At 52.9% G+C, this 25,275-nt stretch overlaps 1 protein-coding gene across 1 annotated transcript in view; it reads left to right on the top strand.

Moving 5' to 3' along the window:
- MYOM3 (myomesin 3) overlaps positions 1-23,981 on the top strand; it is a 43,100-nt gene extending 19,119 nt beyond the window's left edge. The window contains exons 15-36 of the mRNA XM_044237438.1: positions 662-836; positions 3,622-3,743; positions 4,119-4,306; positions 4,554-4,680; positions 5,679-5,857; positions 8,427-8,541; positions 9,504-9,660; positions 10,334-10,443; positions 12,160-12,204; positions 12,661-12,797; positions 14,536-14,680; positions 14,821-14,880; positions 15,258-15,325; positions 16,274-16,384; positions 18,095-18,182; positions 18,706-18,744; positions 18,978-19,086; positions 20,215-20,378; positions 20,601-20,637; positions 20,821-20,843; positions 21,572-21,627; positions 22,626-23,981. Coding sequence (XP_044093373.1) covers positions 662-836; positions 3,622-3,743; positions 4,119-4,306; positions 4,554-4,680; positions 5,679-5,857; positions 8,427-8,541; positions 9,504-9,660; positions 10,334-10,443; positions 12,160-12,204; positions 12,661-12,797; positions 14,536-14,680; positions 14,821-14,880; positions 15,258-15,325; positions 16,274-16,384; positions 18,095-18,182; positions 18,706-18,744; positions 18,978-19,086; positions 20,215-20,378; positions 20,601-20,637; positions 20,821-20,843; positions 21,572-21,627; positions 22,626-22,916 — 2,546 coding nt within the window. The 3' untranslated portion in view covers positions 22,917-23,981. The remainder of the gene's footprint in view (positions 1-661; positions 837-3,621; positions 3,744-4,118; positions 4,307-4,553; positions 4,681-5,678; positions 5,858-8,426; positions 8,542-9,503; positions 9,661-10,333; positions 10,444-12,159; positions 12,205-12,660; positions 12,798-14,535; positions 14,681-14,820; positions 14,881-15,257; positions 15,326-16,273; positions 16,385-18,094; positions 18,183-18,705; positions 18,745-18,977; positions 19,087-20,214; positions 20,379-20,600; positions 20,638-20,820; positions 20,844-21,571; positions 21,628-22,625) is intronic.
- Positions 23,982-25,275: the final 1,294 nt, after the last annotated feature.

Raw genomic sequence — 25,275 nt, 5'->3', positions numbered from 1 at the left:
AAATATATGCGTGTGCGCACGTATATACATATGTATTATATGTGTATTTGTGTGTGTGTATATATATATACATACACACAGTCATAGCAAATGTGAACAGGTTGGTGAGCAAGTGATGTTTTCCTTTGATTCTGGCCCAGTTAACATTTAGCCACAATTCAGGGTCTGACCTATGAGCGGTTTATGACTGAATGTGTGATCACAGTCTCTGAAGCACAAAGAACTTTTAGGGCAAAGTTCTAGTACCCCGTCAGTAAAAGAAAGAAGAGAAGAAGGGGGGGATGGGAGGGAAGGGAAGAAAAAAGAAAAAGCGTTTACTTGTATGAGAAAAGTAAGATTATTATACAAAAATGGGAAAACACCAAAAAAAGCAAAAAAGAGTGGCCGGGGAGGAGAAAGGGACAGAGACCGAAGATGAATGAATGGAGGCTTTCCTGAGGAAGCGGAGATATTTGGAGGTGAGAGGGGAGAGGACTTGTGACTAATAGGGCCCGGGAAGGGCACCCCCACATCGAGGCTCCTGGGTCATGCCTGCCCCCACCCGTCCCCGCCCCCTGGATTGCAGGGGTTGGGGGGGGTTCTCCCAGCCTTTCCCCACTCCCCTCTCCTCCGCAGTTTGTTAAGCCAGCATCCTCACACAGCCCACGTTTCTGTTTTTTAGCTACTCTCCCTCCTCCAGCTCAAGTTCAAGCGTTCCGAGACACGCAGACATCTGTATCCCTGACCTGGGAGCCCTTGAAAGACGCCCCAGAGCTCCTGGGTTATTACATCTACTCCCGGGAGGCGGGATCATCTGAGTGGCAAACTGTGAACAACAAGCCCATCCAGGGACGCAAGTGAGTTTGCCCCACCCCTCCCTCAAGGACTGCCCACACCTGCCGTTTGTAGTGTGCTGCTGGGCACTGTTCTTTCTTCTTAGACGGAGGCATAGAGCACTTAAGTAACTTGCCCAGACTCCCTTAGCTAGTCATGGAGACACTGGGACTTGGCCAGGACGACCTTGTCTTTGGCACACACCGGCTGAGGGCATCCTGTCTCTAGAGGAGATGGACTGAGTCTCGTCCGTCCTGGAGCTTAGAGACAGAGAGAGGCAGAGGATGCAGCCACAGGCTCTGCCTGCACCCCTCCCTTGCCTGGGGCTCTTGCACTGACACTTGCCTTCCCAAGCCTGGGGGAGGCACAGAGCCCCCGCTTTCAGCTGGGTAGGACCACACTCTCCTCCCCGCTGAAGCTCCCCCCTCACAAGCCCCTGGTCCTTGCAGGCAGTGAACCTCGAGGCTTCTGGGCTCACGTTTTGAGGCTCTGTGGGGTCAAGGGCGTGGGTGGCGAGGGCTCTCCCCACCTTTCCATCAGCCGGCTGGCTGAGCCCTGAGCACAGTCACCTGGGTCCCCCTTGGTCAGGAGCCCCTTGACCATCTGACCCAGAAAAAGGGACAGGACCCTGAACCCCACAAGTCGTTGGTGTCTCATGGTCAACTGTGAGGGGTCACTCACAACTTGTTATTGCTAAACATCCCAAGTGGGAGAATCATCAAAGTTTTTACAGATTCAGACAGATTTGACCAGGTTGTCAATAGAACATCTCCCCCCGGCTTGCATTTGGTGTGCTTCCATGAGGGAGTCACTGGAAGGGAGTGGCATGTCTGGGACACTTATCACACACGGTGTGGGGGAGGGGGCGCGGGGGCCTCTGGAATGTCTAGAGAACTCGTGTGTGCATGCCATCAGCGACATGTGTCATGGCTGGAAAGAGGCAACCACCACCTTCGGGGAGTGCTGTCTGTGTGAAGGCATCAAGGGAGCCCCGTGGGGCTGTGGGGGTCCGGCTCCCTGCCCTATGGCCGGCCCCACAGCACCGGGCTCTCACTGGAGGTGCTCGGATAGCATCCGAACGTCTGAATGGATGAGTAACAGACGGGCAGCTCCGCGCTCTGATTCAGGAGGCCTGGGCTGTCCCGACTCTGTTCCTAACGGGCTGTGTACTCTCTGCTCGCCTCTTTCCTTCTGGGGGAGGCCCTCGCCACCTGTAAAATGAAGAAATGGGACAGTTTGATCCCTCGAGATTCCCCCCCAACATTCCAACATTCATCTTCATCCTCATCTCCAAAACAGGGGTGTTGTGAAGAGGGCCCGAGTTTCCGTAGATGACAGGGGGCGCCGTGGCTAGATGTGTGCTCGTGGCTGCCGTCACGACTGTCATCGTCACCTTCTGAGGTCCACGGGGGCCAGTCTCTAGGGAGTCACCCCTGGCCTCACCCGTTCAGGTCCTCCCTGAGCCTTGTCCCCTTGGTGCTCCGTCCGTCTTACTGAGGCATGTTCCCCATTGGAGTGCGTGTCCCCGAGCAGGGAACTGGTTTCTCTGTCAGCCATCAGCGCTTGATTTCGGTCCTCGGGTCTCGTCAGGGATGCCTGGCTGGGAGAAGCTCCCTGTAGGGCCAGATGTGCTGCAGGACGCTATTGGTAAAGGAAAAGAGAGAAAGGGGTCTGCCATTTGGGTTTCATCAAGAAGGGACAGGATGAGGACATTTTTCTCTAAACCAGAACGTATCTGGATGTAGGTCTCTGGTTGACAGTTCTCCTTGGGGGCTTTGGAAAGGACGCCAGGCTATAGAATCCAGCACTCGGAATAAGGGACACTGTTGTGTTTCAGGGACGAAGCCCGAAGTCCTGGAGATGGGCCAGGTGGCACAGATCTGGGGTTGGCTCCCTGGGCCATGACTGTGTGAGTTCAAGGTGGAGAGCATGACTCACAGATATTACGAAATAATGACCACCAGAAGCTTAGTCAACATCCGTCATCTTATATAGATACAATAAAAAGAAAAGAAAGAAAGAGGAGCATATGGGTGGCTCAGTTGGTTAAGTGTCTGCCTTCCGCTCAGGTTGTGATCCCAGGGTCCTGGGATCAATTCCTGCCTCAGGCTCCATGCTCAGTGGGGAGTTTGCTTCTCCCTCTGCCCCTCACCCCACTTGTATTTTTTCTCTTGTTCACTCTCTCTCAAATTAGATTTTTATAGATTTTATTTATTTTTTTAAAAGATTTTATTTATTTATTTGACAGACAGAAATCAAAAGTAGGCAGAGAAGCAGGCAGAGAGAGAAGAGGAAGCAGGCTCCCTGCTGAGCAGAGAGCCCAATGCCGGGCTCGATCCCAGAACCCTGGGATCATGACCTGAGCCGAAGGCAGAGGCTTTAACCCACTGAGCCACCCAAGGGTCCCTCTTTCAAATTAATAAATAAAATCTTTTTTCTTTTTTTTAAGAAAGAGATTATTTCTCCTTGTAATGAGGACTTTTAGGATCTACTCTCTAACAGCTTTCTCGTATATCACACAGTGGGGTTAACTATGGTCGCTGTGGTGTGTATTACACCCCGAGTACTGATTTTTCTTAGAGCTGGAAGTTTGTACCTTTTGATCACCTTCCTCCAGCCTTTCAAAGCTTAAGAACATCACCCTCTAGGGTGCAGGCATCACTGTGGGGCAAGGGCCAATATCTTTAGGTAAGAGCTAGTCTCAAGAACCCTCAAATCCCACTGCTGGGGGCCACTTATCCCACAAGTTGTTCTAGAAAGTTCAGGGATGTCTGGCCTTCCCTGAAAGCTTGCCCACGTCTCTTCCAGGTTTACAGTTCCCGGGCTAAGGACAGGGAAGGAGTACGAGTTTTGCATCAGATCAGTCAGCGAGGCTGGGGTAGGCGAGAGCTCACCCACCACTGAACCCATCAGGGTCAAGCAGGCTCTGGGTAAGTCCGAAGGGCAGGTGCAGCCTGCAAGTCTCTTGGGGGCAGCCCTGGGCTGGGCAGAGAGCAGGGGCTTATAGATCACATCTTGGAGGGTGTAATCCCAGAGGCCAAGGGACCGTATGTCTTCTGAGGGGATCTAGAGCAGATCCTGACCTCCCCCTTTCCTTTGGGAGGAAAGGACAATGGCCTGAGATCATAGGACAATATCTGACCAGCTCTGGACCCAGGTGTCCTGTAGGGAGCAGAGTCAAGGTTACCAGCAAATGCCCCTGGCTAAGCCAGTACCCCCCTGAGCAAAGTGGGCTCCCTGGGGACCCCCTGCTCCATCCGACCACCCCCAGGAAGCAGCAGTCCTCACCTACTTCCTCCCCACAGCCACACCATCTGCCCCATACGATTTCGTGCTCCTGAATTGTGGGAAAAATGATATGGTCATTGGGTGGAAGCCCCCCAAACGTTGTGGAGGTGGCAAGATCCTGGGCTACTTCCTGGACCAGCATGACTCAGAGGAGCTAGACTGGCACCCAGTCAACCAGCAGCCCATCCCCACCCGGGTCTGCAAGGTAAGCCCGGAATGGGGCCACTGGCCTGGGCAGGTGGAGACCAGAGGTCACTATTGGAGGTCCTAAAGCCAAGAGAGGCCTCAGGTTCCCTGAGCCTGATAATCTGGCTAATTCTCAAGTACAAAGTCACATAACTGATCTCGTTTAAGGCCCCCTAGACTTCCTGCTCTGATGTCTCCCCTGCCACCGTACCTCTTTCCCCTTTGGTCCCAGCCCTGGTTTTCACCGTCTGTCTCTGTTCTTCAAGGTCAGTAACCTTCGTGAAGGCCACTTCTATGAGTTCCGTGCCCGGGCAGCAAACTGGGCAGGGGTTGGCGAGCTGTCAGCACCCAGTAGCCTGTTTGAGTGCAAAGAGTGGACGATGCCCCAACCAGGTGAGAGGTCCAAAGATGCCGAAGTCCAGCACCTGGCCCTGCCCCACCCCCCACCCCAAGTCCAACCAGTGAGATGAGCACCATTGAGCTTTCTCTTGGTCCCAGACCTCAGACCACTGGCCCTTTCCACCAAGAGACCCCGTAACCTCTGACACAGACAGTCTTAACCCTGCCTTAGAGGACCTGTGACCTTGGCCATCTACTGGCTCTGTATCCTCAGCAATAATTATCCCCTAGCTCAACATGCCATCAGAGCTCTGGCTCTGGCCACAGACCAATGTCAAACCCCAAGGGCACACCACTAGGGCGACCCTCACCCTGCACACCACTCCCACAACCCTGTTAGCTTTTCACCAAATGAGCCCTCACCTCCTCCCTAGGAAGGAAGGATCACAACCTTCCATCATTCTGTTCAGCTCGGTGCTGGTTTTTGCAAGTGAAGGGCAGATCATTAGTATGTGGGATGCTTGAGACAATAATTATGAACAATTGATACTTGTCGGGTACCAACAGATTCCACAAGTTTTGTCATCAATGCTCATAACAGCACTGGATTTTAAGAACTATTATTATCCCTACTTTGCAGATGAGGAGACAGGAACATAGGGGCCAAATAACTTGCCCAGAGTCCCCATAGCCTGAGAAGGTGGAGCTGGGGCACGAACCCCGGTGAGGTCACACCTTTGCCCTACACTGATCACTGAGAAAGCAAAGGTGTTAGAAGGGTTACGGCCCCCTGGGATAGGGAAGGGGAAGATCATGGATACTTTCGGAAAAAGTGAGGCTGAGCCTGTTTTGAAGAGTTAACCCTGTCTCAGACCCAGATCAAGACCAAGCTTTGTCATGAAACCAAGACCTGCCAGGTCCCTGCCGTGCCCAGAGCAGGCACTTCCCGGCCCGGCTGTAACTGACAGACTGACAAGGGTTGGAGACTGACCACCCAGCTCGCTGCCCACCTCTCTGGCTGGCCCACTCCTCCTCTGCCCCATCTCCCACAGGCCCCCCGTATGATGTGCAGGCGTTCGAGGTGCGGGCCACCTCCCTGATGCTAAAGTGGGAGCCCCCACTGTACACCGGGGCTGGGCCCGTCACGGGCTACAGCATCAGTGTCCAAGAGGAAGGCTCTGAAGAATGGAAGCCAGTCACCCCAGACCTCATCTCTGGCACCCACCTGAGGGTGAGTCCCTGCCCCTTCACCCCCTAAACTCCCCCCTGAGCCTTCCCTGCCACTGGACATGGCAGGATTACAGAACATCAGAGCCAGCATGACCCTCAGAGATCACTGCCCTCACTTAATGTCAGCAGAGGACCAGAGAGGGGAAGGGCCCCACCCAGGGTCACACAGTAAGTTGACAGTCGGGCTGGCTGGATGGCTGCTTGTCTTAACCTGCTCCAGACTGGGCAGACTCCTCCCTAAACCCCCATCAGCTGGGTAGGTCAGCATTGGACATGCATCTCCCTTGAGCAAGGAATTCTGCTTCTGGGATTGGACTGTAGGGAAAGAATTAAGCAAATGGGCAAAGCTCTAAGGGCAAAGATGCTCACTGCAGTATTATTTATCAAGGCAAAAGTTGGAAACAATTTAAATGTCCATCTGTAGGGGCTTTGCTTAAATAAATCAGTGTATCCTTCAGACAGAATCCTGTGTTCAGTAATATCAAGACTATGGTATTTTAAGGACAATGGGTTGGTCCTGCAGGTATGTTTTGACATGAAAATATATCCATCATAGGTGGCTAAGAAAAAAATCAGACTACAAGTAGGCTACTCATGTTAGAAAACATACTACATCTATATTTCATACATTAACAAACATCTACGCAGATAGCTATTTCTTAATTTACATGAGAAACTCTCAACTCTTGGGATAAATAAGAAATTTAGCAGAGTCATCCGTGTTATTCACCTGGGATGGTCGTTTTAACTTCTACTAACTCACAGAAATGGTCCATGCCAGAAAACAAAATAAGTGTCGATCACAGTGTTCCTAGCGGACACAAATCACTACTTTAGACCATCAGTGAGAATCCCGACTTCCGGGTTTGGGGCAGTGCGGGGAAGGGGGGGCGCCCAGCCCACACACACCCCCACCCCCTCACCCCCTCCGCCAGATCCCAGCTCTGCAGCCAGCCTGACTCACGGCCCCCCTGTGTTTGAGGAACAGGGGGGACAGTTCTGTGATGTGGATTGGATTTTGTTTTCTGGAGCTCTAGGGGAAATGTCTTCTCCAGCGAGCGGGAGGGTGAGGGGTTTTCAAGACCACACTAACAAACAGTGTGCACTCCACGTTTCTCACGGCTTATGCGCATTTCAAAGTCTAAACGGATCTTTACAAAATTGTTATTTCTGGCCATCTCTAGGGAAGGGGACTGCCAGGGAGGCGATAACCCTTCCTTTTATATTCTTTATTGCTTTAATATTTTCCCAACAATTGTGTGTGTCTTTTATACTGGGGGGGGGGACTTTCATTTCAAAAAAATAACAGTAAACCCACCTAAAACAGAAGCAGGGAAAACAAGCCTTAGCCAGGGGGATGCTCTGAGACTCTGTGGTTTCTGCCCCATGGGGCCAGGCTCCCTGTGGTTAAATCAGCCCGCCCAGGGGCAGCTGACCCGAGAGAGCCCCTGTGAGATGATCGGTCCCTCTGCCGCCCACATAGGTTAGCCCAGGCCAGGGCTGGGTGAGCCTTGGTTACTTGGCCCATTTCTGCAGTGCGGGTCGTTGCCTGGCATTCACTCGGTCATTTAGTAAATGCTTCTTGACACCAACTTAGCGCCTGGCCTGGAACCAGGTCTTAGACAGAAAGAGTTAAATAAGTCTTGGTCTTTAGGGTAACAGGCAAGTACCAGCCTGTGCACTGTACCACTGAGGGGGTCCAAAGGGATTCTGGGAGTCCATGAATGAAGATAAGAGGCCCTTCCTGGAATCCTTGGATCTGCCTGAGCTGAGCAGGCAAAGACAAGTTGGCGTTGGCTAGACCGAGAAAGAAGGGAGGGCATTCCAGGAAGAGGGCTCAGCAAGGGCCAAGGCAGGGAGCTATGAAAGGGGAAACATCAGATGAACACGGGCACCTGGAGGGAGCCATGGAGTAAAGGGGACCCCCAGAGAGGAAGAACGAGGCTAATGCCTGATTAGGAAGACTTTAGGGACTAAACTGCAAAATCTGAACTTTACGCTGAAGGCCACTGAGAAGTTTCAACACAGACCGGCATCTTAGAAAAATTGCCAGAAGGAAAAGTTGACTGGGAAGAAGGGCCTAGAGTCAGGGACAGCATTTAGGAAACTGCTGGACTAATCAGGTGAGGAGAAATGAAGCCTCGATCAGGGCCATGGCTGGGACACGGAGAGAAGTCACGTTCAAGACATGTTAGGAAAATAAAATGTGAACTCACTGATTAGATGTATAGGGCTCCAGAAAAAGATGCCAGAGATGGTCCCCCGGCTTCTCTCTGGGGTGATGGATGGAGGAGAGTTGGGGCGCAGGAAGGGAGAGAGTCGTCTTGTGGAGAGGCAGGTGATGAGTTGAGCGGGCAGAATTCCAGGGCCCACGGGGGTGGGAGGTAATCCCCATGCAGGGACCCACTACAGACTGGGACCTGGGACCAGGGAGTGCACCCCAGGGCAGCCTGCACCCTGCTTAGTCCCAGGAGGGAAGGGCTTCCTCCAGCCCACGGCCAAGGCTGAAGAAAGGTCTGGTCTTCTTTGTCCTCTGTGCTCACGCTTGCCCACCCCTCTACCTCCCCCAGATCTCTGACTTGCAGCCAGGGAAGAGTTACATGTTCCAAGTTCAGGCCATGAATTCGGCAGGTCCGGGACAACCATCCATGCCCACCGACCCCATACGCCTGGAAGACAAGCCAGGTAGGAACGGGCAGAGGTGCTAGCCCCACAGGGCCGGGTTGTGCCACCTAGGACAGGTGGAGGTCAGAGGAGGGTCGGGAGGAGCACAAGGATCTATAGCAGGAGGGGACCCCGTCCCGCTGCCACATGTCACCCAGCTCTGACTTTCCTTCTTGCCTCTTTCTGCCCCATGCCCCACTCCCATTTCTTTCTCTGGGATCCCAAGATATGAGCACTTCTTTCTCCTTTCTTTCATACGCTGTATTCATAAATTCACACAGCTCTTCCTCAATGTTTAAAATAATACCCAGCTGCATTCCAGATGTCTCATGAGCTTTGTCTCTCTTGCAGTCACAACTCCTGAGGTCCTCTCCTACCACACACCAGGTGCTAAGGCAGATCCTCACAAGGCCCTAGCCCTCCCCACAAGCCCCTGCGTGGGATCATCGCCCCGACCTTAGAATTGATTTTTTTGTAGCTCTGAATTTGAGTGATCTAGTCACAAGGCTGGTCCATGACAGAATCACTCAACTCTGCAAACTATAAAGCACGTTCTCTTTCCATTCTTTTACTTATTCACTCATTCAACAAATCTTGGGCGACATCCACATTGTACTGGGGACACAGCAGTGACGAGAAAGCAAGGCGCCTGCTCAAGCTTGGGGGAGGGGCAGGATGGACAGGAAGCAGAGAAATAATGACGTGAAGGTGATGGTCTAAGAGACTAGTAAGTGCTATAAAGGAAATGAACAGGGTGGTATGGCGGGGTGGGGCTTACTTTAGCCAGAGCAGTCAGGGAGGGCATCCCTGAGGAGGTGTGACGTTTGAGTTGAGAAGAAGCTGATCACAAGGCCTTGGAGACCATGGCAAGGGGACAGGAATTAGTATTTTATTTAAGTGCCATGGGCAGCCATGGAAGGTGTATAACCTGGTTTGTCACTTCTAAGTATCTCCTGGCCCCCGCCCTTGAATCCTGCCCTCAGACGCCCCAGAGATCAAGGTTGGTGTGGATGAAGAAGGCCTTATCTACTTGGCTTTCGAAGCTCCCGAGGCCCCTGACTCAGCAGAGTTTCAGTGGTCCAAGGACTACAAGGGCCCGCCAGACCCCCAGAGGGTCAAGATCGAGGAGAAGGCTAACAAGTAAGTGAGGGGAGAGGGGGTGGTCTAACTGGTCCGCAGGTGAGTCTGCAGAAGCTCATGGGTGAGACCACCTGGCAGGACTCACAGATAACACACCTGCCAGGGGCTGCCCGGTCCCTCACCAAGGATGCCACGTACCACCTGAAGGAGCAAGGAGGGGACAGTGAATTTAAGGGCAGAAAGGACAACATTCACTAGCGATTTTCCTTCTGCAAGGAACGCTGTGTGCCTTTGCACCTGTGTTTCTAGGGAAACTCAAAGCCCTTGGTTTCTAGCCTGGGCACTTGCAAATGGTGACTTGCTCCTGAAAGTTGTCTAGGCCCAGCACTCTCATCTGTAGAAGAAGGGGCCTGGGACCAGATCTCAGCTGCCCCATGTCTCACTCCCCCAACCTCAGCAGCTCTGGCTTCAGCCCTGTCCAGACGATGACTGGAGTCCTGGGGGTTTAGGGGGAGAGACTGGGCAGTGCAGCCAGTAAAAAGAGAGCCTGGCCCACAGGGCCACTGAAGGAGCCAAGCCAGAGCTGCGCTGGGTAGATGCGCTGGGGATGCAAGGAGGCAACCATCCCTGCTGCCTAGCATGGCTGGATCTGTGGCTGGGGTGCAGGGCCCCCGGCTGCCAGGCCTCCAGTGCACAAGGCGCCTCACTGAGGCTCTACTCTCCTGTCTGCCAGATCCAAGGTCATCCTGAAAGACCCTGGCCTTGAGGACTTGGGCACCTACTCCGTCATGGTCACCGATGCTGATGAAGACATCTCAGCCAGCCACACACTGACAGAGGAAGGTAATGCCTCTGTACTACTACCCCTCCCCAGAGAGGCTTTGATTGAGAGTCCCAGACGCAAATGGCCCCAGAGCCTGAAGAGAAGCAACAAAAATTAATAAAGCAGTGATTTCTAGAGAAGTAGGCCCTCACCCACCTGTTCAGCCAGCCAGGCAGTTAACCAGGATTCACTGAGCACTACCCTAAGCCAGATACTGTCCTAGGCACTGGGCAGTACACCGTGGGGGGGTGGGCAGAGGGGGAGAGGGGCAACAGTCAAGAGTCCCCGCTTGGTGGAGTTCACGCCCTTCAGGTCTTTCCTTCCTTTTTCTACTTCCAATAAAAGCAAGGGTACCAGGATCCTTTCCCCTTCTTTTGGAGCCTGAGAAGTACAACAGTGCAGTGTCAGGATAATTTGCAGATAATAGCTGGTCTGAGCAGCGAGGGTGACAACAGGGAGCGGTGTGGACTGTGGCAAACCGGAGAGTAGATGCTGCGACCCAAGGGTCATCCACGTTTAATGATTTAAGCAGAACCGGAACCAGTGCTGAGCACTGACGAGATTCACACTCTGCTGTCTCTAGAGTCACTGAGGGACTGCCCAGGGCCTTCCCTGCTGATTGCTTAGGGGACCCTCTGACTTTGTGAAGCAGCAGAAGCCAGATAGGCTCAGGGTCCAATTCCAGTTTCATCGTTCTCTGGCTTTCTTATCCTGAGCAAGTCACATCACATCTCTGGACATCAGTTTGCTCATCTGTAAGGCGAGATCATAACCCCCGGGGTTTTGTTACTTAAACACAATGTTCTAGGCACACCAAAGCTGTCCACACACAGGATACGTTTTGGGTTTTGTTTTATTTTGTTTTCACTTGCCACGAGTCCAGACTCATACTAAGGACTCTGGGGTTTATAAGGGAAAATGAAGTATGTGCTCTACCCTTGCCAATTCTTCTATCAACACATATATTTTTAAAGATTTTATGTATTTACTTGACAGAGAGAGAGACACAGCGAGAGAAGGAACACAAGCAGGGGGAGCGGGAGAGGGAGGAGGAGGCTGCCTGCCAAGCAAGGAGCCCGATACTGGGGCTCAATCCCAGTACTGTGGGATCATGACCCGAGCCCAAGGCAAACGCTTAATGGCTGAGCCCCCATCAACACATATTTATTGAGCACCTACTATGTGCCATGTGCAGACACTCCCGGAGGTCCAGAGCTCAGCTTAGCAGAAGAGACAAATCTACAAACCTAACCCACAGAGGCAGTAAGCGAAGAGACAGCACGCCACCAAGCTGCTCTAGAGACTTGTAGACTGAAGTGCTCAGGGCGGGGGCCAGACCCTCCAAGATGGGACAGCAGAGTACAGTGGGTGAGCGCTGGGGCTCAGGAACCAGTGAGCCTGGAGCGGGGGTGGTGGTAGACAATAACACTCACCCCACAGCGTTGTGTGAGGACAAGTGAGGTAATGTGGTGCCTGGCCCTGCTGGGCACCCACTTCCCGGAGGAGGTGGCCCTTGATCTCAGGGTGTTCTACAGCAACATCCCCGATCCCCATCAGTGCCCGAGGGCCAAGACCCACAGCGCTCACCATCACCCCCTGTGTAGCAAGTGACTCCCGGTTGAGGCGGGGGCGGTAGGGAGTCTCTTGGGATGACCCACATGGACCCCACTGCCCAGGCATTTCATTCTCTGTGTTTTTGGTTTGTTTTTTTTCCCGCTTGTTCCTTCCTGTCCCAGAGTTGGGCAAGCTGAAGAAGTTGAGCCATGAGATCAGAAACCCAAGTAAGCTGGGCCCACTGGGGTCTCCGGACCAGAGCTGAATGGGGCCGAGAGCCAGAACTAGCTGAGGGGCAGAGGATGGGAGAGTCATGGGGTTGGAGGGTCAGGGGCCCGGGGAGTCAGCCAACCGTGAGAGAGAAAGGGGTGGGCAGCAGAGCGTGGACTGGGTTTCGTCTCTTTATAATCATTATCACTGGCCCCTTAGTAGATTTTGGATTATTTAAACCTCTACTTCCCCGTCTTCTTGTGCAAAATAGCTTTTGATCTTCTTGCTTTACTTCTCTTAAATTCAAACCAGGTCATTATAAATCAGTGCAACATGAGTGAGCCGCATGGCCTTCAGATGCCTCAGGCACTTTGCCCTTTAAATGCCCAGGGTGTGCTCAAGGTGGGGCTGGTTGGGAGTGCGGAGGGGAGACCGGTGCCCCACCCACCCCCTCCGTGTCCTCTGCCTCCCAGCGATCAAGCTCATCTCGGGCTGGAACGTCGACATCCTTGAACAAGGAGAGGTGCGGCTGTGGCTGGAAGTAGAAAAATTATCTCCGGCCGCTGAGCTGCATCTCATCTTCAATGAGAAGGAGATCTTCAGCTCGCCGGTAACTGGGGGTTCAGACTGCTTCTGGGAGGTTCCGCTGCGCGGGACTTGGCCTCTAGGGGCGGTGGTTCGCCACAGCCCAGCACCGCCCCCTAGTGGACATTTCAGAAACAGCCACATGCTTTGGGGGTCCTAGGGATGGCGTGAGGGTGGGGACACCTGGTTTTTGGTGTTGGGGGAGGCTCCTGGCTAGATGCCCGCCAATGCAAGGGACTCTCCCACAGATAAAGAATCCCCATGCCCCCCGACACACAACTTTTGAATGTCCTACCAGGCATTCTTAAGATTAAAAACCTACATTCATGCTCATAATTATCCAAGCCTAGACCCTAACCTGATAATATAAATACAAAGAACTTCTGCTTTTAGTTTGCGGGTTTTTAAAAGATTTTATTTTTATTTACTTGAGAGAGAGAGAGAGAGAGAGAGCACAATCTGTGGGAAGGGGCAGAGGGAGAGAGAGAAGAAGACTCCCCGCTGAGCAGGGAGCCCGAGGCGGGGCTCGATTCCAGGACCCTGAGATCATGACCTGAGTGGAAGGTAGTCACTCAACTGACTGAGCCACCCTGGTGCTCCTGCACAGTTTTAATATACACCGAACAGAGACTTTTCCCTATAAGCCACGTTACTTATGCTTTTTCATTCATTTTCCTCTACTTCTCGTACAAATCACTTTGACCTTCTTGCTTTACTTAACTTCCCCACATTCAAACCAGTTCATTATAAAGCAGTGCACATGAGTAAGATTATGTCTGAGCAGCTACTATTGAAATACATTTTATTTGGCTTTTATTTCTTCTTCATTTGACAGTTGTGGTATTACGTTGCTTTCCTGGGGTGGGGGGGAGTGGAAATCATGTGTGTAGGTTGTATTAGACTGAGCCATGAACTGCCCATACTCAATCATGTTTTTACAAACATGGCGATTTCGATTTCGGGAGAGAGTCAATCATGACATCTGGTTACTTGCACATTCCATCTCTGGGTGGCAAAGTTACCATCAGAGGATATGCGTTACAGAGAGGGGCACTGGTTCCGAAAGAGAAAAGGGAGCTCAGGACTCCTACCCACCTCCTGTGGGCTGTGTGCCCTTCACCTCTTTGTGCCTCAGTTTCTGTATCTGTACAATGATAGTGGGTTGTGGGTTGTCCCAGAATCAGAAGAAGCAAATGAGAAAACTGATTCAAAAGTTCTGCGTAAAGATTAATCATGACCTTGGCACATGGTAGAGGATGTGTGACCAAGTCTGCGGTCTGCCATGCACAGCATTGGGACTATTGGTTGTCCCTACAGAAGAATAAAATAAACCTAGCTGCCTCCCTCAAATCATACACACAAATAAATCCAGAGGGAATACAATCCTAAATGTGGAAAATAAAATTTTTTAAAACTGTTAGAACACAACAAAATGTGAGTGTTAATTCTGGGGAGCAAGTTCACAGGCACTTTTCATATTATCCTTCATTCGTTTACTGGGATTTGTAGAAAGAAGTAGAGAATGTGGCACTGTGGGGGGCAGGGGTTTATTATTCATTGCAATTAACTCAAGCACCCAAGACTCTTTCCTGTGCCTGCTAGGCCCCACAGTTGTTCCCAGGACCCTGCCCCGGCCTCAGAAGGCTTGTCGCTCCGCACATACCACCCCCCAAGTCCAAGTACACTCTGATTTGTGCCCCACAGCACAAATCCCCTGGGACAGGAAAAGGGCAAAAAAGATTCTCCGGGTTTATTCTCCCCAGAACCGCAAAATCAATTTTGTCCGAGAGAAGGGCCTGGTGGAAGTGATCATCCAGAACCTGTCGGAGGATGACAAAGGGTCGTACACCGCCCAGCTCCAGGATGGAAAAGCCAAAAACCAGATCACCCTGGCGCTGGTGGATGACGGTCAGTCACGCCCACTGCCCAACCCCCACACGCCAGACCTCAGCCCTCCGCTCTCTGGCCTGGGGCCTTCTGTCCCTCCCGCTGCCCCTCTCCGGATCTGCGCGCCTCCCACTCAGGCTAGTTCGCCTCTGTGTTCACAGATTTTGACAAACTTCTGAGGAAAGCAGAGGCTCAGAGAAGAGACTGGAAGAGAAAACAGGGTAAGAATTGCTGGCGGGGGAGTTCAAAAGAGGCCAGTGTTCCGTGCTGGGGACCTGCTGGGTGCGGGACAGGTGGGCTAATCCATCCCTCAGCTCCGCCGGGTCCCAGAGGGAGCCACTGCAATGCAATCCACTTCTGTCCCCGTGCAAGAACAAAACAGAGAGCGACACCCCCGAGAGTCGATCCAACCCTGAGAGTAACACCTCCTTAAATGTCGCGACCTACGTACCCCCCTTGCGTCGCCGCAGTCCTGCCACGGTGGGGGCCGAGTCTGAGGGGCCTGTAATCACTAGCTGCCCCACCCCACCGCCGGCTGCCCCCCACCTGGCCACCAGGTGGCGCCCTGACGGTGGGCATGTTTGTTCTGCGCTCCCAGGTCCGCATTTCGTGGAGCCCTTGCAGTGGAAGGTCACCGAGGACTGCCAAGTGCTGCTGACCTGCAAGGCAAATCCCCGCCCCCGCCCCCGCCTCCAGCCCCGCCCCCAGGGCGGAGCGCGTGTGGCTTGTCCTGGTGGCTGTCCTTGCCCACTTTCCAGAGTTCCTGTGCTTGGCTGACCCGGAGGAGAAGTAGCCCCAGGGAGATCACATTTAACTGGGAAACAAAATTTACGCCCCCCAGCCCCATAAGAGCCCACGGAGGCGAATTAGTGTGGTTTGGATCAGCCTCCAGCCAGATCTCCCGGCTGCTCGGGCAAGGGGTTCTGTGGGGCGTGAGATCGTCTGTGAGATGGGCATGGATCCGAAAACAAGTAGAGAAAGAGCTCAAGACCACACCCAAGCGGGAAGAGTCTAGAACACGGTTTTAACGCGACAAAGCTGGGGCTCCTTCTCAGCCCTCTGCAGCCTCTACAGACGGCTGGGGAAGGGCAGGAAGGGCAGGGAAGAGTGCGCTCCGGGAATCCCCAAGCACTCCCCAAGGCTCTGGGCATACAAAGATGAAGAAGTGGGGTCTCCTTGGGCCTCTGGGAGCCCAGGGGTCTGAGGCAGGATCCTTAGAAAACAGCATGTCTCCTGCTGTGATGCAGGCACGTGCAAGAAATCAGTTAATCATGATTGAGGCACTCTGGGGTGCTTCAAGGAAGGCCTCTTGGAGGAGGTGACATCTTCCTTGCTTCCTTAAGATGCATAGGGACTTACAAGGACAAATGGAGTAGGAAAGTGAGCAGAAGGTAGAGGGAACACCATTAGTGAAAATCCAGAATGCAGAACCAGCAGAGGAGATACGGCGTGAGGAAGGGCTAGCAGAGATCTAGGAAGGAATCAGCTAAGAGTGAGTATAGGGGTAGGAGAGAGTCAGGTTTGTGGGAGGAAAAAAAGAGCTGGTGCATTTTTACTTGAAAACGTGAGGGAGTCTCTCTTCATTGATCGCCCTCTTCGTGGATCACCCCTCAGGCGACCAACACCAAGAAGGAAACCCGCTTCCAGTGGTTCTTCCAGAAGAGAGAGACACCGGATGGTCAGTACGACCCAGAGACTGGAGTGGGAACTCTGTGCATAGAGGAGGTAAAAAAAAAAGTACAGCTCCACTTCAGGGCTCATACCCGCCCTGGCAGCACCCAGAGCAGCAGGCAGAGTCAGGAGCAGGGCCAGGGGGAGGCAAGTGGGGCGCTCACCTGAAGCACAAAATGTAAGGGGGACACTGAAAACTCAGTAATCAAGTTAATATTTCAGGCAGTATTTTTTTTAATCAAAATTAATGCAAAAAAAAAAAAAAAGCCCATGGTGGAGGAAATAGCAAAATTTCAAATAAAGTCAGAAACAGTAATACTGATTTTTCCTTTCATTTGGATTCCATTTCTGGGCCTGCCACTGTGTGGCCTGGGGCTGGTCACTGTCGTTCTGTGACGCTGGTTTTCATCTATAACATGAATTGGGTCAGAAGGGATGCTGTCTCTCAAAGATTCAGTTCTACCTCAGTCAACAGTTTGGGATTCGGGACAGGAAGGCTCTCTTTGTGGGGCAGGGCTGGGCAGAGCAAAGCAGGGCTGGAGGCCCGTTCTCCAGCCCACGATCTCCTCCTGGCCTCCAGAGGAGGGTGGCCTGGTTACAGTAGAAGCACAAGGCTTCTTCTCAAACATTCAATGCTTTTCTGCCCTGCTGCTGGTTTCTGTGGCCTCACGGGGTGTCCAGGAGGACTGGAGCACATGCAGGTTTGCTGACTAGGAAGGAAATAATGATTTCAGGGTCTTTCCCCCCAAATCCCAGCCAGGACTTGGCCTTTGTCACCACAGTGCATGCTCCTTGAACAGAGATTATCAACAAGTAGGTGCTTCCTAGCTACTGAGGCTTGTTCTCACAGTCTGTCCAGCTGGCACAGAACTTTCTGGCTTCCCAAGGGTTACCTCCCTTGATCCCCACAGCGACTACAGTGCATAGCCGAGCAAGGATGATACCCCCATTCTACAGATGAGTAAATGGAGGCCCCGAGGGTTTACACACCAAGACACAAGGCTAAAGAGCAGGCTCAGAAGTCACTCCAGTCATTCTCCCCCCAGGTTCTGCTGGGACTTTGGAACCTTCCCTGGGGAAAGGGTGGGGAGACAGAAGGCTAGTGGGGCTCAGCCCTTCTGTCCCCAGGTTAAGAGCTATCTCTGCCTTGGATTCTGCCTCAAAACATACTATGTAGAGACGGTCAAGGTGGGATGGCCCCCTGAAGGGGCAGGGAAGCAGAGAACACTTCCCAAGGCCTGAAGGAGAGGCTTCAAAGTCCAACCCAAGTTCTTGCTGGGCCGAGGCGTAGTTCAGACTTCATTTGGGGATGGCAAGCATGGGCCAGAAAGAAGCCCCTTGTCCTGGGCCAAAGATAACATACTTCCTATTGGACAAGGGCAGAGGGGTTCCCGGGTCCCTCCATCCAGGGACCCCCCAGGGAGGAGTCCAGCTCAGGCGACTGCAAGGAGAGCTCATCATATGCTCTGGTTGGCGCAGCTGCCTGTGACTCCAAATGTGGGGTGTCTGCTTCTGCCCTCAGTTCCCCCTCATCCCCACCCTGAGGCCCAGAGACGACCCAAACCTGGATTCAAAGAGCTCTGGAGCTAGAAGGAGCCTCAGCAATCACGCATTCCAAATGGATAAACTGAGGCCCAGGGAGGAGAAAGGGGGGAATTTTGCCTGAGATCATACAGAGTTAGGAGCAGGCCCAGAGTCCAGGTTGGTTGGTACTCCTTCCAGAACCCATGCTGACACCATGAAATCTCTCATCTTTCTTTCCAGCTGTCCAAAGAGGACAAGGGAATTTACAGAGCAACGGTCTCTGATGACCGAGGGGAGGATGACACGATTCTGGACCTCACAGGGGAAGGTAGGAGTTGGGGAGGTTAGACATGGGCCACGGGGATCCAGGGAATCACACGGACTCAGAAGATTTGGGGTCAAATTTATGGGATCCCCATATCACTTGAAGGCAACAGAGAGCCTAAGTGACCTGCCCAAGTCTGCACAGCTGGTCAGTGGCAGGGGCCTGGTCTGTGACACTGACCAGGGTCTGTGACCCTCGTTCTCTGTAGTATACCACAGTGAGCCAAAGCCAGAGTTTGCTCCCCCGCCCCACACTGGGCCCCAGACTCCTCATCAGGCTGGTTGGCCCAGCCTCAAGAAAATGGTCAGGCTGGCCCATTTGTCCTCCCTCCATGGTGCCCCCTGCCCCATCAATCAGTGAGTGCCCCAGACCCCCTCCATCCCTAAGCCATGGGAGTCATCCTGCTGTGCCCCCTGTGTGCTGAGCTCTTCATGGTTCCGCCAGCTTTTCCTAGGGACATACCCACCCCAGGCACATCCCTGGGAGGTCCCTACATCAGCTGACCATTCTCTCCATCTTCCTCCAGCCCTGGATGCCATCTTCACTGAGCTGGGCAGGATTGGTGGTAAGCAAGCCCCACTCCCTGCTTCGCTAGCCCTGTCCTGAGGCAGACAGCTTCCAGGGCCCCTCCAGCCAGCCTGGGCTACCAGGCCTGGGTTTTGTTTCCAACCTCAAAGAATCCCTGCCTCCTCGCAATGCCACATCCCCCCCCCGACCACACCCCCAGAGCAGGGCTGAGCTGGCTGGCCCCAGAATGCTCTGCCCAAAGGACCTTGGCCTTCTCCTTTGCCTCCCTAGCCCTCTCTGCGACCCCACTGAAGATCCAAGGGACCGAGGAGGGGATCCGGATCTTCAGTAAGGTCAAGTACTTTGACATCGAGTATATGAAAACCACCTGGTTCCACAAGTAAGTTGGCCTTTCCCTGCAGTCCAGGGGGGTAGAGGGTGGGGAAGGACGGGGGGCATCTGCCCCAGAGCCCAGTCCCAAGGGGTTGGCAGACACAGGGTCTCCCACCAGTCATGCTGTCTGCAGAGGGAGTCGGGGATAGGGAACAGCAATTAAAGGTAGAGAAGGGAGGTTCCCCAGCAAAGGTCAGAACCCTGGTGGTAAAACCATTTTTCCTGAACATCCGTGGCCACAGAAGGATCGTTGTCTAAAAGCAGCATCTGGGAACTGGGGGAGGAAAGGAAGACCAGATGGTCAGGGGAGTCACGGTGCCCCTATGGGTCTTTGCAGCCCCAGGCAACTCAGGCAGCCAGGCTGAGGGGAGAGGTGCAGGTAGAAGGACCTGTGGGGCTGACGACTGACTGAGTGCCAGGGCTTGAAGGCAGGATGGATAAGTAATCCATGGAGAGTCAGCCAGGAGCTAAGTGAGCACAGACAGCTTGAGAGCATCTTTTCCCAGGGCTGCTTGTCATTTGCATGCCTCAGCCTCGCAGAGCAGACATCACTGCACCTGCCCTATGGAGAAGGCTAGACTGACTTGGTCAAGTTTGTCAAATGAGGGAGAGCCAAAGCCAAGGGCTCCTTTCCCAACTAGAGTTACTGAGCCTAGTGACCAAGACCAGAGGCGTCACCTCTGTGACCCAACACTGAAGATGTGGTCCAAGTGTCTCTAGGAATAATGCTTCAGTAAAGACAGAAGGGAGTTTCTATGGTTTTTAAGGACTGGGGAAGGATGATTGTTCAAAGAAATGCTGGAAGGGTTTAAGCTGATGAGAAGGAAGAGGTGGGGAAGTGACCCCCGAGGGTGGGGGAGGTGGTAAGCACTGACCCAGGAGCCTGAAGGACGTGTCACAGGTGGACTCAGCATGGGAACTTACCTGATGTGCCACAGATTTGCTGAACAAACAAATGAATGAACCAATGAATGAATGAATGATGGAAGGATGGATGGATGGATGGTTGACCAGCTCACAGATCTGGAAACAAAACCCCAGGAGAGGAGTTTGGGGCAGGGAGTGCCTATAGTCCCACAGCCAGCCAGCACGATGAGCTGAGCCAAATCACACATTTCTTTGTCCTCATACCCAGAGAAAAGCGCCTGGAGAGCGGTGATCGGATAAGGGCTGGAACCACCCTGGATGAGATCTGGCTCCACATCCTGGACCCGAAAGACTCAGACAAAGGCAAATATACCCTGGAGATAGCCGCAGGGAAGGACACCCGGGAGCTCTCAGCGGATCTCTCGGGACAAGGTGAGCCAGCCATCTGTCTGTCTGCAGAGAAACCCATTTAGAGAATCCTAGTCTTTGCAGGGAAGGGGACTCCTGTCTCTCCATCCAGTCCGGGCACTGCCCTGAGAGAACACAGGACGGGGAGGGCAGTGGAGGAACAGTCAGCACGAAGCCCTGTTCCTGCAGGTCACAGGGACTGAGGGGTTGACACTCCCCTCCCCTCCCCCTCTTTCCTTCTGGCAGCTTTTGATGATGCATTGGCGGAGCACCAGAGACTGAAGTAAGTGCCTTTTGCATCTCTTGGGTGAATCATAGGCCCCTGGGGGTATGGCATGAGGTGGGTACAGGACCCCTCCTGGGAGCCTGGGCCAGCTCCACCTTTCCCTCGTCACCCCCTCACCCCTGCCCAGGGCGGGCCTTTCACAAATGGAACTCAAACCTTTTACCCATTTCTGTTTTTCAGAGCCTTGGCCATCATTGAGAAGAGTAAGTCCCCTCATATTTCTGGTGTTTCCGTGTCTGGGTTTGGGGCACCGTCCCATGAGTTTACCTCCCAGCAGGCGTCCCCGTAGGGTCTGTGCAGCCATGGGCAGCAGCAGCCCATAAGCAGATGATGGATGGATAAGGGTCCAAGGATCAGGGAGATGGTGGGTGTGGACCAAGCAGGCTCATGGACAAGGTCAAGGGCAGCAGCAGGGGCCTGAAAGGCCCGCACAGACAGAAATGAGGCTAGGTGGGCTCTCTGGATGAGGCCTGGGGAAGGGACAGCCTCCGAGCTGAAGCTGGTTCTGGCCAGTGCGGACACTGAGGCCTCACCTGGTCTGGGACAGAGGCCCAACCCCAGAGGGACGTGGCGTGGCCGCCGAGCAACAGGAACGCCCCCGCCATATCCACCTACTTGAGCTTCGTCACGTGTCCCCAGCCAGTTCCTCCTTCCCCACTCTAGAGGGCAGGGGCCCCTCCCTGTCCCCTCCAGGTACCAGTCATTACCAGGATCACTTCAAGTCCATACCGCAAGCACAGTATGTCCCCCGTCCTCTGTTGGGAAAGGCAAGGAAACACGTAATGCAAATTTTAAAGATTTCCACCCAAAATGATGAAAAGGGAGAAAAGAAAACGTGGCTTCAAAATAAACCCCAGCTCTGTGGAACCTGATTCTGGGAAGCAGCTGGCAGGAAACCATTCATCACTGGAGTCTCTCTTTTCCCTTCCAGATCGTGCCAAAGTGGTGAGGGGCCTGCCAGATGTAGCCACCATCATGGAAGACAAGGTAGTGAGCGACCCTAGCCCGTGGCCGGCCGGCCCACCCTGTGCTCCCACTGTTCTGTACCCATCAGAGATCATGGTACAAAGTAGCACCATGGATTCAAGGGCGGAAAGAGCTGGCTCTCCGGAGCCGGCCGAGTGACCACACCTTGTTGGTCACGAGGAAACACTGAGTCTGGTGTCAGGCCCGTGGGGGTGTTCGCCCCACCTCTCCAGGTGGCCCTGGGCATCACAGACTTCTGTCTGTGAACTTCCATTTCCATTCCCATAGGAGTTCTACTACATGATCCCTAAAAGCCCCTCTTGACCTGAAAGTATGCAAGCCTTGTGTTCTAGAAAATGATCGATCATGTCTCTGTGGTGCTTACTTTGTACCAGACACTGCTCCCTGTGTGTGTACATGCTGTAGTCTGTTTAATCATCAAGGCGGCCACAGGAAATAGAATATTAGTACTACCATTAGTCACTCTTTATAGTGGAACAAACTGAGACCCAGAGAGGTCAAGAGACTTTCCTAGGGTCACACAGCTTGAAGGGACAAAGCCGAGAGTCAGTTTGCCGGTGCCCAGCTCCAGAGCCTGTTTGACCCTTACACTGTAGTGCTCTGTGTTCGACCTTGTTTGAGAATTTTCAAACCCCGTTCATAAATCTTCTTATTAAAGCAATATAGTGTTATTTGCATGGTAAAATCATAACGGCATATATGCGACAAAAAGCAATAAAGCAAAATTCAGACCCGTGTGGGACAGATGATTGCTAGGATAATGATGGAAATTCTAACTAGTAAGCATTCCTGTAGAAATCTTGAGGATGGAGGATGTGGGATTAAAATAAAACATCTCTCCCTTTAATGTTATCCTTTTATGGGTTATAATAGAACTCACATAATAAATTTATCACCAGGAACAACTTGTACTGGGAGCTGTCTGGGGGAGTGAAGGTGAATGCCAAGTATGATTATAAGGAGGTGATGGAGCATTCCCTTCCTGTCTTTTCTAACAGACCCTGTGCCTGACCTGTGTCATCTCGGGAGACCCCACCCCTGAAATCTCTTGGCTGAAGAATGACCAGCCTGTCACCTTCCTTGACCGCTACCGCATGGAAGTGAGGGGTTCGGAGGTCACCATCACCATCGAAAGGGTCAGCAGTGAGGACAGTGGGCGCTACGGTGTCTTCGTCAAGAATAAGTATGGTTCTGAGACGGGGCAGGTCACCATCAGCGTGTTCAAGCACGGGGAGGAGGCCAAGGTGCTGGAGAAGAGAGTGCAGGCTGAGGTTCCACCTGTGGTCTAGTCTGCGTGGACCAGAGGGGTCAACCAGTAGGTCACAGCCTGGCACAGGCCACGGGGGCAGGCAGTGGGGAAGGGGAGGGTGGAACCCAGGACAGGGGGCTGGGGGGGTGAGAGTGGAGTGAGCATGCCAAAGCGCAGAATTAAAGACATTACCAGGGTTCTGGGCAGGGGGTGTCTCGGGGTTGTGGGGTGGGCAAGACTCTCCATCCAAACTTTACATGAGCCTTGGCCTTTCTCATCTGCTAAATGGGAATTCCTACCCCAAGGGGTTGTTTCTGAAACACCCTGTATCAACCATATCCAGGGGTGCTCAACAGGAGGCACTTTGTCTTCCGGGGGGACATTTAGCCATGTCCTTGTCACAACCGGAGGTGTCTGCTGGCATTGGGTAGGTAGAGGCCAAGGAAGCTACTAAGCCATAGCTCCCCACCACATAGGATTATCGGACCCCAAAGGGCAGGGGCACTGAGGGTGAGGAGCCCTGCTGTAAACCACTGGATGGTCATATCCTCCTTTAGGAGTCTGTATTTTCAATTCGCTTCAGTTCAGCAAACATTGATCTGAGCCCCAGTGTCAGGCTGGGGAGATCCATGGAAGCAGAAAGAAAGATGATATGCAGGCCCAACCCTCGAGGCTTCAGCCCAGCAGGAGAGACAGACCTGGGTACAAAAGACTCCAGGACAAGGCAGATAAGGACGACAAAATGGATCCAAAGAAAGTGCCACTAGTGGTCAGAGGAGAGAGAAAGATGCTCGTCCCCATGGAGGAAGGAGGGCTTTAAAACACCTTCACGGACCTAGCAGAACTGTGTTGGACCCTGATAAACGAGTTCAGTTTGGCAGTGGTGTTGGAGGAGGACATTTCAGGAGGTGGGGAGATGCTACCTGGCTGGCCTTGTGTGCCAGGCTGGAGAGGTGGACGACCTCAGGACCTCTCCCAGCTCGGGGAGCAGATACTGGTGTGACAGATATGGTTGGCCTTGCCCAGCGGACCTCAATCCAGACCTGGGCATTTCGCAGCCCTCCCACTTCCTTCTTTTTCAAAATAAGATTTGGAGGGATGGGGCGCCTGGGTGGCTCAGTGGGTTAAGCCTCTGCCTTCACCTCAGGTCATGATCTCAGAGTCCTGGGATCAAGCCCCACATCGGGCTCTCTGCTCGGTGGGAGCCTGTTTCCCCCTCCTTCCCTCTGCCTTCCCTCTGCCTACTTGTGATCTCTATCAAATAAATAAAATCTTTAAAAAAATAATAATAAGATTTGGAGGGAGTGGGGTTTATAAAATGATAAATGTTTGTTGTAATGTTTTGGAAAACCCTGAACATTATAAAGGATAAAATAAAAATCATCGATACTCCCACCACCAGAAGATAACCCCCGCCTCTGATTTCTAAAATGGCTTCTGACCTTGAGGATGAAATGAATGCCTCCTCCATCCGCCCACTACACATGAGGGCAGCGTGGCAGGTTAACTTACATGCCCCGTGGCTCCCATTCCAGGCTGCCTGGGGGAGCCAGACCTGCTGTTCAGAGAAGGGTGTGGGGGAAACATGACTGTCCCTGGCTGGGAACAAGCATGGGAATTGTGCAGATCTGGAAAACACACACGCCTAAGGTTGAAGCCACACCTCGCTGTATGCTCTTGGGCAATTCTTTTCCTTTCTCTGCGGCTCACTCCCATCTATAAAACAAGAAGGCTGAAAGATGATTTCTGAAGGCTAGAAAGCTGACCTAAGAGTTTTATTACCTCCCTGAACCTCACTCTCTTTTGCTTTGCTCATCTCCTAACTGGTGAAAAAGAAGGCTGTATCCGAGCCCCTGCTCCCACTCTTGTACTTGGCATCTCAGAGAAGATGTGGCTTCTTTCATGAGTCACTGCAAAATGGCACACATTTCCAAGAGATCAGGAAGCACAGTAACTGTGATCTTCCTGCTAATTCCCACGAGGCTCATGTGCTCATGTACGTACTTCCATCGTAACACAAAGCAGTTTCACATCTCCTCCACGAGATCGTCTCCACCCAGGGAGCAGGTAGGCAGAAGTCATGATGGTCACATGCATACAACACTTCAAAGGTTAGGCAGCATTCTCCTCTGATCAAATGCAACAGCATCACTGAGTTGTTGAGTGCCCAAATGGTAAGTGGCAGAGTCAGGATAAGAACAAGAATCCCTGGGTCCTGGTTCAGAGGATGTTTTGCTCTACCACGCCACCCCCAAGCAATGTCCAAACCACTGGCCTTCACCCTCGCCGCCTTCTCCCCTTCCCAGCCTGTTCCCAATGGACTCCTGCCCCCCCATCCCCCGGCCTAGGCTATTCTCAGCTCCTGCTTGCTGGACCCCGATGCTTCCTCCTTAGCTGCA

Source organism: Neovison vison, chromosome 2, assembly GCF_020171115.1.
Source record: "Neovison vison isolate M4711 chromosome 2, ASM_NN_V1, whole genome shotgun sequence".
Lineage (NCBI taxonomy): Eukaryota > Metazoa > Chordata > Mammalia > Carnivora > Mustelidae > Neogale > Neogale vison.
This window is presented reverse-complemented; position numbering and strand designations above follow the sequence as displayed.